Source organism: Carassius carassius, chromosome 50, assembly GCF_963082965.1.
Source record: "Carassius carassius chromosome 50, fCarCar2.1, whole genome shotgun sequence".
In the NCBI taxonomy this organism is placed as follows: domain Eukaryota; kingdom Metazoa; phylum Chordata; class Actinopteri; order Cypriniformes; family Cyprinidae; genus Carassius; species Carassius carassius.
In genome coordinates, this window is record NC_081804.1 from 5,980,211 (window position 1) to 5,994,650 (window position 14,440).

The following is a 14,440-nucleotide window of genomic DNA, read 5'->3' on the forward strand; positions in this document are numbered from 1 at the left end:
TATCTATCTATCTATCTATCTATCTATCTATCTATCTATCAAACTCATTTGTCTATCTATCTATATATGATTAGCAACATGCTAATCATACTAAAATCATGCTAGCAACATGCTAGTCGCATGCTAGTCATGTTAGAATCATGCTAACAACATGCTAATCATGCTAAAATCATGCTAGCAACATTCTAATCATGCTAGCAACTTGCTAGTCGCATGCTAGTCATGCTAGAAACATGCTAGCAACATGCTAGCAACATGCTAATCATGCTAAAATCATGCTAGTAACATTCTAGTCGCATGCTAGTCATGCTAGAAATATGCTAGCAACATGCTAATCATTGTAAAATCATGCTAGCAACAAGCTAGTCGCATGCTAATCATGCTAGAAACATGCTAACAACATGCTAATCATGCTTAAATCATGCTAGCAACATGCTTATCATGCTAGCAACATACTAGTTGCATGCTAGACATGCTAGAAACATGCTAACAACATGCTAATCATGCTAGAAACATGTTAGTCGCATGCTAATCATGCTAGAAACATGATAGCAAAACATGCTAATCATGCTAAAATCATGTTAGAAACATGCTAGCAACAAGCTAGTCGCATGCTAATCATGCTAGAAACATGCTAACAACATGCTAATCATGCTTAAATCATGCTAGCAACATGCTTATCATGCTAGCAACATACTAGTCGCATGCTAGACATGCTAGAAACATGCTAACAACATGCTAATCATGCTAGAAACATGTTAGTCGCATGCTAATCATGCTAGAAACATGATAGCAACATGCTAATCATGCTAAAATCATGTTAGAAACATGCTAGTCATGCTAGAAACATGCTAGCAACATGCTAATCATAGTAGAAACATGCTAGCAACATTCCCAGTTACTCTAGAAACCGCATAGCAACACCTTAGCAACCACTCTGTGTACCCTAGCAACCGCATAACAACACCCTAACAACCATCCCAGGTACCCTAGTAACCACATAGCAACACATTAGCAACCACTCCAGGTACCCTAGCAACCGCATAGCAACACCCTAGAAACCACTCAGGGTACCCTAGCAACCGCATGGCGACACCCTAGCAACCATCACGGTTACCCTAGCAACCGCATAGCAACACCTTAGAACCACTCCAGGTACCCTAGCAACTGCATAGCAACACCTTAGCAACCACTCCGGGTACCCTAGCAACCGCATAGCAACACCCTAGCAACCACTCCGGGGGACCCTAGCAACCACATAGCAACACCTTAGCAACCACTCAGGGTACCCTAGCAACTGCATGGCAACACCCTAGCAACCATTAAGAGTACCCTAGCAACCGCATGGCAACACCCTAACAACCACTATGGGTTCCCTAGCAACCGCACGGCAACACCTTAGCAACCACTCCGGGTACCCTAGCAACTGCATAGCAATTAACAAACATTTTTACTTAACTTAAAATTTAATTTTAAACTTTTTAAACTTTCTGGCCAGGCTTTCTCAAGCCAACTTAAAGTTTGTCTTGACAAACTTTTTCATCTAGTTAAGGTTGATATCTCTGCAGCACTATAACTTGACATTTTTTTAATGACATCATCGCCCTTATTTCTTCTCATACTTTTGATGCGTGTAGGTAATTTTTTGGTTATTTTTACCTCAATTTTTGCACATGGCACCTTTAAAGTCATAAATATAAGTGGAATATATCAAAGTATATTCCATATATGTGCCAATCTTCCTGTTGCCAGCAGGTAGCGCTATCATTATAATGGAATATTGGCCTTCAGATGTGTTCAGGCCAGGACTCTTATCTAACGTGAAGTTTGGGGAAGATCGAACATTTTATGCCTGAGTTACAACAACTTCTCTTGCTGTGGAGAGACATCAAATTTTGTCATGGCGCCATGGACACGCCCTTTAACAAAACTCAAGATCTCCACAATTTAACATTGCACAGGCCTTTAGATTAGACTGACCACAAAAAATACATTAATGTCAAAAAGATTCTAGGAGTAGTTTGTCGCAGTGTAAAATATGTCACTTCCTGTTGCCAGCAGGTGGCGCTATGACTATAATAGAATATGGGCATGTAGATCTGTTAAGGGCAGAAGTCTTATCTAACATGTGAAGTTTGGGGCAGGTTGGACATTATATGTCTGAGTTATAGCAGCAACTTTTTTTTTCATGGCGAATCATCGAAATTCGCCAGGCCGCCATGGACACGCCCTTCAACGAAAACTCAAGATCTTCGCAGTTTAACATCGCAAAGGCCTTTAGATTAGGCATACCAAATTTGGTTTTGATCTGAATAAATCTCTAGGATATATATTGTTATATTGTGTTGCATGAACAAAAAATATTGAACATTTATTTGAGTACTTTTTTTATTGGGCTTAAAGTAAAAAATAAAAATCATCAGTCAAAGTGTAATAATCCTTTTTTTGCCTGTTAAATTAGATTACTTGAACTTTGATACTCATAAAAAAATAACAAGCAAACAAACAAACAACTTGAAAATAGTTTTGAAAAGGAAATTATGTAAATTTTTACAGCCATTAAAAACTTCTCTTATAAGTGATTTCAATTTTTTTTTATAAGGTGTTAAACTGACATAGATGCAGATTTCTTATTTAAAAATAATTTTCTTTTCATCGTCTTTGACTATACTTATTTCTCATTGACCCTTATGCTGAATGCAAAATTATAGGTCACTTGCTATTCACGACGAATGTATGACATTCATTATTACGGAAAAGGCAGTAATAATGGTTCTATCTCATTTATGGCTCAAAAAAAGAAAAAAAAAATCATCACTCCAGCCTAATTGCATGGACATATTCAGATTCAATTAAATACAGAAAATGAAACTGAGCCGGTGAAAGAGCGCATAAACAGAGGCCATGCAGAAACTCATTATGAAATCATCAATACCAGAATCACACAAATTAGTCGCCCCTTCTGCTGTCTTTTGTGGGGTGTCAGCCAGGGCCATAATAGTCAAGCTAAATTAAATGTTAATGTGTTTTTGATAAGCTTTGTCCATCTCTTCTGGCTTTGTAAACTTGCTAAGCAAGGTGATGTAATTTTCCCGTCCAGATGAAACAAGTCAAGGGAGACGCCGACCAAAAATTTGACGCGCAGTAATTGCTGTATAATGTTGTGACAGCAAAGTGTCACACTGATTTGGTGGCTTTCTCCTGTTTAAAAAAATGAGCGATCCACAATGCAAGCTACTCACTAAATGCCACAGGTTACTATTAAAGGTATTAAATAGATAAATGTATGGTTAAGCAGTATGTTTATACATTAAAACCTATTTTCTCATATTCATATTTCTTTTAGGTAACCGGCCATGTGTGGTGCTGACAGCAAGGGTTCATCCAGGAGAGAGCAATGCCAGCTGGGTACTGAAGGGCACGCTGGAGTTCCTGTGCAGCAGTGATCCTTTAGCCGAGAGCTTGAGAGAGGCCTACATCTTCAAAATCATCCCCATGCTCAACCCTGATGGGGTCATTAATGGCAAGTATGTATATATACACACATATACCCGCATAGTGACTACAATGACTACATTTATTTCTTGCAAAACATTAAATTTGTTAAAAAATCTCTGAGCTGTTTTGTTGCACAGTTTTTGAATGCAAGAATAAATTGGTGTGCCTTTGGCACCTTTACTCATTCTGTGTTATTTGACCTTGGTAAGGGACCCTGATTGAGGAACATTTGTGACCCTGGACCACAAAAGCAGTCTTAAGTCGCTGGGGTATATTTGTATCAATAACCAAAAATACATTGTATGGGTCAAAATTATAGATTTTTCTTTTATGCCAAAAATCATTAGGATATTATGTAAAGACCATGCACTATGAAGCTATTTTGTCAATTTCCTACTGTAAATATATTAAAACTTAATTTTTGATTAGTAATATGCATTGCTAAGAACTTAATTTGGACAAATGTAAAGGCGATTTTCTCAATATTTTAGATTTTTTTTTGTTCCTGTGGCTAAGTGGTAGAGCATTGTGTTAGCAGCATAACAAGTTGTGGGTTCAATTCCCAGGGAACACACATACTGGTAAAAAAAATGTGTAGCCTGAAATGCACTGTAAGTTGCTTTGGATAAATGCATCTGCTACATGCATGCATGTAAATATAAAAATGATCTATCTATCTATCTATCTATCTATCTATCTATCTATCTATCTATCTATCTATCTATCTATCTATCTATCTATCTATCTATCTATCTATCTATCTATCTATCTATCTATCTATCTATCACATTCAAATGGATATCTCAAACAAATTTAAACAATGTAATATATGTCTTAAAAATGTAGTACATTTAGCATGCGCAGCTGTTTTTGATTTGAGACTGTATAATTCCGAGATTTAAAGCAAAAAATGGAATGGTATGACTTTAGATTTGTGAAATGAAGCTATAAAAGACAGCTGCACAAAATAAAAAAAGCAGACGGAGTGAATGAAATGCAAATTTATACTCTTACAGCAGATGGCGCTTATGGAACAGCAGCGATATAGAGTTTCCTTGGATACCACTGTAAACAAAGCAGCTGCGCTTACTTTTACACCCCTTAACCCAACATATTCATAAATCAGTACTGAATGAAAGAATTTGCTCTGTCATAGCAGCAAGATTAAGAAATTATGACAATTGTGATTTTTTTTGTTGTCTTTTTCTAGATAGATCGATAGATCCTTTTATTGATTTCCTTTTTCACAATGGCAGGTCACACCATATTATTTTAAACTAAAAATCTTTTCAACATAGCCTGCAGGTTATAAATTACCTCTCGCCGTAATCTCAGTGTAGCAGGTCCCTGCGTTTGGCACTATTCATGATTGCCTTAGGCATCTGTAAGCAGGCTATTTCTTCCTGTCTGAAAGTTCAGTCACCGTCTTGTCCAACAGAGCTGCACACATTAAGGCAGTCACCTTTTTGCCCTTGGAATTGAGTGCTGAAATGAAAAAGACAAATGCCAGCGTGTTTTAATCTACCGGATATCGCCATATCTCCCCTGCTGTTCCCAGATAGATAGTATTTACATGTGTAAAACCAATACAGAGGTCAACTCTGTGGCCATCCCTATTTAAGAGCTCTCCTACCCGGCTTATCAACACTCTATTCACAGTCAGGGAATGATCGATCCTCCTCGCAGCTTCCTCACAACTGAGAGTGACCTGATTTCCTTGCCAAGAGAGCGGGGTCTCCTCCGTTGCATGGCCTCTTCCTTATCACTAGTATGTGAGCTTCTGTATGCGACACTATTGATCAGGCATGCTAACTGTATTAGAGAGGATGCTCAAAGAATGGAGGTGTAGATCAGTGGGAGGCAAGTTAAAGGAGAATCTATTCTCTATTCATCTGAGTGAGAATTTATTCCTCCAGTGGCCTCATAACAAACGTGTGGATGATAAAGACATGATCTCCTGAAGTTATAGGCTCCAAGTCCGAAACTGTGCAATAACCAGATTGGTTTTTGTGAACTTTGTGGTATTTATGGACAAAAGAATAGAGGAAGTGAGGCCAAGACTCGATCGGTGTTGGTGTGTTGGTGATGTTTAATTTCTTTTTTTTTAATGTCCTGATTCTGATCCAGATTTTGATTTCATTCATGATTCTGGTTTTGATGTTTGACATTTTGAACATGCTGTAAAACTGGGACATTTCCGGAAGTGGAGTTGAGATTTGAATCTTATTAGTAATAATCACAGTTCTAAGCTATTAAAAAGTGAATTCACTAAAATTATTATAATTTTTTTTTGATGAATTACTAATGCTTGAGTTGTTCTCAAACCTGTATGACTTTCTTTTGTGGAAAACAATATATATATTTTTTTATTTTGCCTCAATCAATAGGGTCCAATTTGTTGTTGTTTTGGACCCTTTGACTTTCACTGTATGGACAAAAACATTTGGCACATTCTTCAAACTATCTTTTTATTATTTTTTTTTTACTTTTTTTAGCTGAAGAAATACAGGTTTGGAAGTACATGAGGGTGAGTAAATTAATTTATATTTTTGAGTGAACTGTCTCTTTAAGTGTCACAACACATGCACCAATACAATCCCACACTCATTCAGTATTTGTTTTCCCATAAGCCTTCACAAATTACTGTGACAAATTTAGATTTCACAACACAGCGCAAATTCACCTTTAGGGTATTACTTCCTGTGTGTGAGGACTTTATTAACAGTTTCAGGGCAGCTTGTTGCTTGGTGACAGGTCTGAAGTATGTGGGAGAGCATTTGATGGCTTTAGTGTTGATCTCACATCCTCAATAACACAGACACTAGATCTGTCGACATTGAAAGTGATGTAGCTGCAGTCGGAAAGCAACATTAATGTATGCATTGTGTATTTAGATAAATAACCTTGTAGTTTTATTACATTTCTTACTGTTAGTGTGTTTAAAAGCTGAAAGCTTAGCAACAGAATTCACAAATGCACCTCCATAAAGTCCACCGCACACTTGGAAAGCGGCAGAGCTCACTTTTAAGATTGGACATCTTCTAAATATGGGTACTTTCATCAGTTTCATTTATATGGTAATGCAGTATTGCATAGATATAAATACAGCGGTGTTGCAAGCCCTTTGAAATGGAAATGACAATGTGCGAAAAGGTCACATTTGCTTCCATCAAATTCATCACAGACTTTAGAAATTTCAAAGGGAAATGTCCATTATGTAGGTCAAGGGGTCTGAAGTTTTGTGAAACCCTGTGTCCATTTTGAATCGAATTTCAACACGGAGGAATAGAGTGTTCATGAAGCGGCGTTCATTGTGAAATGCTATTAGCACTAGCCATTTTACAGTACTTTTAGATAATATACTATGATTATGATTACTCATATTTGTGGCTTACTGGCAGTAAATTAGATAATAATCAGTTTTATGACTTGTTATATAGAATACTTATGCTTAAAAATGTATTTTAATCAACTTAGAATTATATACTGGCCATTATTTACTTCAGAAAGCTACAGTTTATGGCTAGTTTTACAATATAGGCCTATTAATTTTAAACCTGTCAAATGTGTAGAGGAACCCCTGAGAAGCATGCAGATGTTACACATTTTTTTTCAGTTTCAATTTCAAATTTTCAGTTCAGCTTCAGTTTGCTGACGAAAGGTTTGAAGTTTAGCTCTCTCTGTACTGTTTATGTAGCATTAGCATTAGCATTCACAGAGATCTTTGTGATTCTCTTGTTGAAATTAGAAAAAGACAATCCATTGAGCAATCTTTTGTTGACTGCAGGGACAGGGAGACGTAAACGGATGTGACTTGTGACAAACAGCAGTTTGGCGTCTGGTGTTATCTTGCTGAGTGACATGTTGGGGGGTGAGATTAAAGAGCTCACTTTCTGCTTTGGCTTAGCATGGGACAAAACAAGAGGTGTGAACAGCGAGAATACTGTCAAAAGCATCTCTCGGTAATATCATATAGAATTGGGTTTCCAACATCGTGAACTCCTATATGAATTGCACATCAGTTGTATAACCCGCGGCGTCAGCTTTGCTGCTCTTATGGCTCACAATAAAAGCTGGACTGGTAAACATGAAGCATTGATAAATTCAGTGGCCCACTGGTATGAATTTGGACATAAATATAAGAGATTTGTGGTTGTAAATCCATGTGTGTTAGATTTTATAGTATCTTTGTGCAATTTTTACTGCTAAATATTGACAAAATTAGCTAGATATACACTATTGCTCAAAAGTTTGGTGTTGGTTAGATTGGCTGCATTTGTAAAAAAATACAGAAAAAAATTTATTGTGATATATTTAATATTGCAATTTTGTGAAATATTATTTATTTTCAAATAACCGTGTTCTGTTATGTTTAAAATGTAATTTTATTCCTGTAATGCGAAGCCTAATTTTCAACATCATCACTCCAGTCTTCAGTGTCACGTGATCCTTCAGATATAATTCTAATATGCTGATATGCTGTTAAAGAAACATATCTTATGATTGTCATTGTTGATATTTTTTTGGTGAAGCACAAGCTGCATTTTTTAGGATAGATAGTTCAAAAGAACAACATTTATTTTAAATAAACATTTTTGTAATGTCTTCGCACGTTTAAAACAAATTTAATGCAGCTTTGCTGAATAATATTATAAAAGTAATAAAAGTTAAAACAATAAATAATAATAATAATAATTAATTCATTAATTAATACATTTTATATACATTATATATATATATATATATATATATAATAAAATGTATTGACCCCAAACTTTGGAAGGGTGGTGTATATGCAACAGTGCTTTAAAGGGTCGAATTTAGTGATGCAACTTCTTTGAAGTTCTTTGAAAAGCTTTGAAGAAACTTTTTACCAGAGAAGTTGCATTTCTGAATTCACCACCTTCAATTATTTTAAAGTTCCCCATTAAAAACAAAAACAAAAAAAAAACATTGATTCACATTTAAAAACCTAAATGCAAGACATAGAAAAATAAGTTTAATTTCCAGTGTTTTTTTTTATTTTCATTTATTTAAGAAGTGATCTACTTTGAATTTGAGTGTCGTTTTTTAGAATGTTGTAAAAGCCATAAAAAGATGCGAGATGTGAGCGGTCAAATATGTCCATCTACCTCATGTTTACATAGAAAAGCAACAAAAGCAGACCAGTGGAATGCAAAAATGCATTCTTTGTTATCTGAACTGACTTGTGACTGACTAGTCAGCTAATTGTTAAGCCAGCCAACTAGTCGATTATCAAAATATGTCCTTTTGTACATTCTAGGGATTACACTTGTCAGAATCAAACCCCAAATTGTCCTTTGCTAGGCCACATGGCAGAGATTTTATTTCTATTTTCATTTCCCACAGCCAAGTGTTTTGCATTCACCAGGACAGATGTATCTGATTCACTGATTATTGGACATATTTGACAACTATTCCACACCTATTCCCCAGGACAGCATCAGCTTGGCACATTGGAACCATTCAGGGCAATTCGCATGAATCATCGGCCCGACGTCTGGCACGGATCAGGCTGTGCTCAGCACAGTTGAGTGGGCATCTGCCAGTGCTTTCTCCAACCGTGCCGAATAACCAGGTGAGATCTCTCATAAGCCGCCAGTGCTTGTGTGGGCTAACAATCCAGATATAGTGTTGGATAGGAACGCGATCGGCTTGTTTGCTTGAATAAAGACTCTTTAAAACGAACCTACAAGCAAGCAGTAAATCACGCTTTGTTAGTTCAGATGCAAGATGGAGTTTAATTATGCCTGAAATTGAATTTGTTTGACCATTGTGACTAGTGGAAACTTGAAGGCTGTGATGTATAATCTTGGTTTGGAGAGTCAATAGAACTTTAAAGACTTTTCACCAGCCTGTCAGATCACAGAATGGTTGAAAAGGGTTTAAGATGTAGCGATCACAGCTGTCTGCCCATACAAGCTGGGTCAGTGTACCCGCACCAGCATATGTACCTTTGAGGCCTCTTTTGTGCGTGTGAGCTGGGATGCAAGTGCTTTTGAGTTTCTTCTGTTCACCCCATGCCATGTTCAAGAAAATCGGTTTTGAAAAGATGACACAAATATCTGCATTTCTTTGTTATTTGTTTAGGATATGAGCTGTTTGAGTAGATTCTGCATTGCGATCAGTCGATCTGACACCTTATATTCATATAGTGATCAACAGTGTAGAAGGATTCAGTTAGGACCATTTTCTCAACCGAATGAATACAGCCAAGCACAAATTTACAGTGCTGATCCTAAAATTAGAATTTTGTCTTTCAGATATTCAGTTTTGCAACTTGGATGTGCATTTTAAATGCTTTGTCTGCTTGACCAGTTGACATAAATCAACCGATTAGTCAAGAACTGAAGTGAGAAATGGAATAATTAAGATTTTTATTATTATTATTGTTTATTTATTTGCACTGTACAACAGTTAATTATTTTCATCATTTGACGTGACAGTGTACATTTAGAGTTTAGTAAAAAGTTTTTCACGTTTTTTATTTTTATTTTTTATTCTGGACCAATATGAATTTTATATTTATATTTATATATTTGTTATTTCATTTATTTATTTTTATATTTTACTTTTTTTATTTTATATATTTACATTTTGTATATTATTTTTTTATTTAATTTCATTTTACTTTTTATGTTTTATTTTAATATAAAATAAAAATATAAAAAGTAAAAAAAAATATATTTTAATTGTACTTTTTTCGTTTATTTTGAATTTTTTATGTAAGTTTTTTTTTTACTTGTTATGTTTTATTTTAATATAATATAAAATATAAAACAAAAAATTATAAAAAGCATCTAGATATTTCCCTCCATTTCTTAGTGATCTCAATAAGAAGTTAGTATTGTCCATTGAAGACATTTGTTGTTACTTAATTGCTGAAAATAAAAGAAATGTTATACGCAACTGTGCTATGAAAGGAAGTGGCCATAATAAAATAAAGGTCTTTGAGAAAGTTTCATTGCAACTTTCAGTTGCAACTGACAATGTTAGTAAACTTTATGGAATTAAGCTAAGCTCATGGTTTTCAATGGTGTGACTCTCAATTCCCATCAACTGAACCTTACATGGATTATTTCAGAAAGAAATTTGTTATTCTTGGGTCACCTTGTTTTATCTGCAAACCTCTTACTAAATCAGAACTTTGAAGAAAATTGTCCTTGACGTTTGCAGCTTGCGTTTTCAGCTCAATAACAAAGTGCCACTAAAACCCTCATGTTCCGTTCAGTCTGAAGTAACTTGTTGTCCATTATCAATTTTTTCATTTCTTGCCCATGCCCAAATGTACAGAGTCAGTTTCAGCTGTGCCCAGCACCACACCGAGCACTAATTCACTTTTGCAACTTTCTGCCTGTTGCTGACACACAGGAACTCTCCAGTGACAGCTTTCAGGTAATGAAATAACCCAACTGGGATATTCTTAACCCTGTCAGGGACACAGAGTACACTACTGTCACGTCAATGGAAATGATTCAGCTTCGTAAAGCGAGAGCAACGCTGAAATATTTGGCCCCAGCAGGATACACTTTCTCTGGCTGTTGAAGTCTTGGGGCGTGAAGTATCATTGCCCCTCTGCAGACAGGAAATTTGAGATCGCCTGACCCTGTTCAGCTGCTGGTGCTGACGCAGGTTCTGGCTTTGTTCTCAAGGTAGTGGCCGCCTGGACAAACACAGCACCAGCTGCAGAAGAGGAGGTGGGATGTAATATTGTGCATGTTTCATTCCAAGGAGAAATTGGCCTTGAATTTGCTCAACTTTGCTCTATTCATGAATACATACCTAGCTACATCACAAGTTAAGGTTGTATCTTGCATGTTTTGTTGATGAAATGAGTCAACCGACCATTCTCTCTGACAACTCTCTGTTTGGTTCTCTCAGCTTGTCTGTTTTCATGTGTGTGTGTGTGCGTGTGCGTGTGTGTATGTATGTATGTATGTGTGTGTGTATATATATATATATATATATATATATATATATATATATATATATATATATATATATATAACATATATGTTTATTTACTTTTTGTGATTTGTTGTTTTAAAAATATTTTATTTAGAGGAATATTTAATTCTTCTATTTATTATTATTCACCTAGCTAGATTACAGAGGTTAAATGCATAATTTGGATGTCTTGTCTACTTGGGTAGTTGAAATAATTTGTTTCTAGTCAAGAAATGAAGTGGGGATAGAAAGCAAGCTTTTTTTTTTTGCAGTTAGTTCTGGTCATCATTTGATAGGTCTAGTAATATATATATGTGTATGTGGGATATAATATTTCAAAAAATCTTACTCATTATTTCCCTCTATTCATTATTATCTACCTTAGAGTCCTGCAATGGGTCGGGTACCCGCATAAAAGTTGCTAAAACGGGTGGATTGTGACATTCCTAAAATTCACGGCGGGCATGCGGGTGGATAATTATCTCTTTGCGGGCGGGTAGTAGCGCAGATGAAAAATATGTGCAATATTCGTATGTCTAAATTACCATTACACAAACTCAACAACGATATGACATTTGACCCATCACGTCACCACAACTGCGACAGCGTGACTTTTGTTGATGCTTCTCGAGCGCTGCGAGTAAGAGAGACTTTTAAACAGCTGGATTTGTAATTCAAGAACAGAGAACGCAGCTTAAACCTGGTCCTGTGGATGATATCCTTTATTTGCACATTAACCTTAAGGGAAAGTAAATCCATAGTTTGTGAGCGACAGGCTCAGGTTGTATTTTTTTCTTGTTCTTTTTTTTTCATATAGGTCTATTTGAGTATAGTTATCAGGTTCCATAGTCTATTTAGGTGCCGATGGTAGACTACTTAAATGGCGTTAAACAGAGCACACTTTAGCCTGTTTCATTAGCCCATTCATGATGCTGTTTTGATGTTGAGAGAGGTGCAAGGTAAAAAATAAAACACTTTAACTGGAATGATTTTAGCGTGTGTGATTTATCGTGGGCGCGGGTCGGGTAACGGGCCAGATATTAACAGGTCTGGGCGGGTGCGGATTTAATTTTTTATATTATCACGGGTGACGGGTCGGATCTGGTGCCGAACTTTGTGGGTACGGGCGGGCACGGGTCTTCAAAAATGGACCCGTGCAGGACTCTGATCTACCTAGCTTGAACATACATTTTCAGGTCATATGACATGAAATTCATTGCGTTTACCCACTCCACAGAGTGTCCTGCTGGCCTTCATCCCTAATATCAAAACAAAAACAAACTGAATCAATCCCTCCTAACAAGGATTTGTTTCCCAGTTGTCCCTCTGGAAACAGTTTTTGTTTAAACAGTCTCTGTAATCTGCAGTGCACACCCCATCTGTCCTCTCGGCCTGTTTTCTGATGCCTGCAGTCCCTCATTTCCGGCCTTGTTGTGTGTTTTTCCTTTCATTCGTATGTTTTGTCTAGGCAGGATGAAAAACAACACAATGGTTGAAATATCTCATGATGAGACTATTCATGATGAGGTTTGCTCAGCTTTTGTTCTCGCCGGGAGTGCAGCGATCGTTTTATGGTTAACGCTGCATGAAAAGGCACCAAAACCTGGATTGATTCATACCGTGTCGCACATGAGGCGAACACAGATTGGGGTCGACTTCCTGTCAACAGTCTCAACCTTGGAGATGGGTGGAAGTGGGCTGAGCTGTATTAAAATGTTTTGATGCATGGAGGCGGTCCAATATACGACAGTGACATATTGTGGAGGCCCCCGTGGGCTGGAGGCAGACAGGTAGAAGACAAATGAATATCAGCCCGTGCTGTTCATCATTCTGTTGGGCTAAAAGTGACCACAGCCAAGCCCCCACCATCTTCAGCTCCTCCTTTCTTTTTCACCTCGGAGGTACTTGGTTTTGGTACAGATGATGGCCACCCAGTGTTAATTTGTACAGTTTTATTGCAGTTGTTTTTGTCTTGGTGAAAATGTCCTTTAAATGTAGACAATATTTTGTCTAGTCATACATTAATATTAAACCTAAATTGGGTTTGTTTTTTGTATGTATATATATATATATATATATATATATATATATATATATATATATATGTATATGTATGTGTATATATATATATATATATATATATATATATATATATATATATATATATATATATATATGTATGTGTATGTATGTATGTGTGTGTGTGTGTGTGTGTGTGTGTGTGTGTGTGTGTGTGTATGTATGTATGTATGTATGTATGTGTATATACAATACAGACCACAAGTTTGGACACACCTTCTCATTCAAAGAGTTTTCTTTATTTTCATGACTATGAAAATTGTAGATTCACACTGAAGGCATCAAAACTATGAATTAACACTTGTGGAATTATATATGGAATTAAATACATAACAAAAAAGTGTGAAACAACTGAAAATATGTCATATTCTAGGTTCTTCAAAGTAGCCACCTTTTGCTTCGATTACTGCTTTGCACACTCTTGGCATTTTCTTGATGAGCTTCAAGAGGTAGTCACCTGAAATGGTCTTCCAACAGTCTTGAAGGAGTTCCCCGAGAGATGCTTAGCACTTGTTGGCCCTTTTGCCTTCTGTCTGCGGTCCAGCTCACCCCTAAACCATCTCGATTGGGTTCAGGTCCGGTGACTGTGGAGGCCAGGTCATCTGGCGCAGCACCCCATCACTCTCCTTCTTGGTCAAATAGCCCTTGATGCCTTCAGTGTGACTCTACAATTTTCATAGTCATGAAAATAAAGAAAACTCTTTGAATGAGAAGGTGTGTCCAAACTTTTGGTCTGTACTGTATATATATATATATATATATATATATATATATATATATATATATATATATATATATATATATAGATATATATATATATATATATATGTGTGTGTGTGTGTGTGTGTGTATAGTCTCAAATTTGAAATATTATGTAACATTGTGATATTAACAA

The 14,440-nt window shown here is 36.3% G+C and overlaps 1 protein-coding gene across 3 annotated transcripts in view; it reads left to right on the plus strand.

Moving 5' to 3' along the window:
* Positions 1 to 14,440, plus strand: part of LOC132133610 (cytosolic carboxypeptidase 1-like) — a 131,705-nt gene that overhangs the window by 78,645 nt on the left and 38,620 nt on the right. For all 3 annotated transcript variants that reach the window (XM_059546490.1, XM_059546491.1, XM_059546492.1), the window contains one exon: positions 3,347 to 3,527. In XM_059546490.1, coding sequence (XP_059402473.1) covers positions 3,347 to 3,527 — 181 coding nt within the window. The remainder of the gene's footprint in view (positions 1 to 3,346; positions 3,528 to 14,440) is intronic.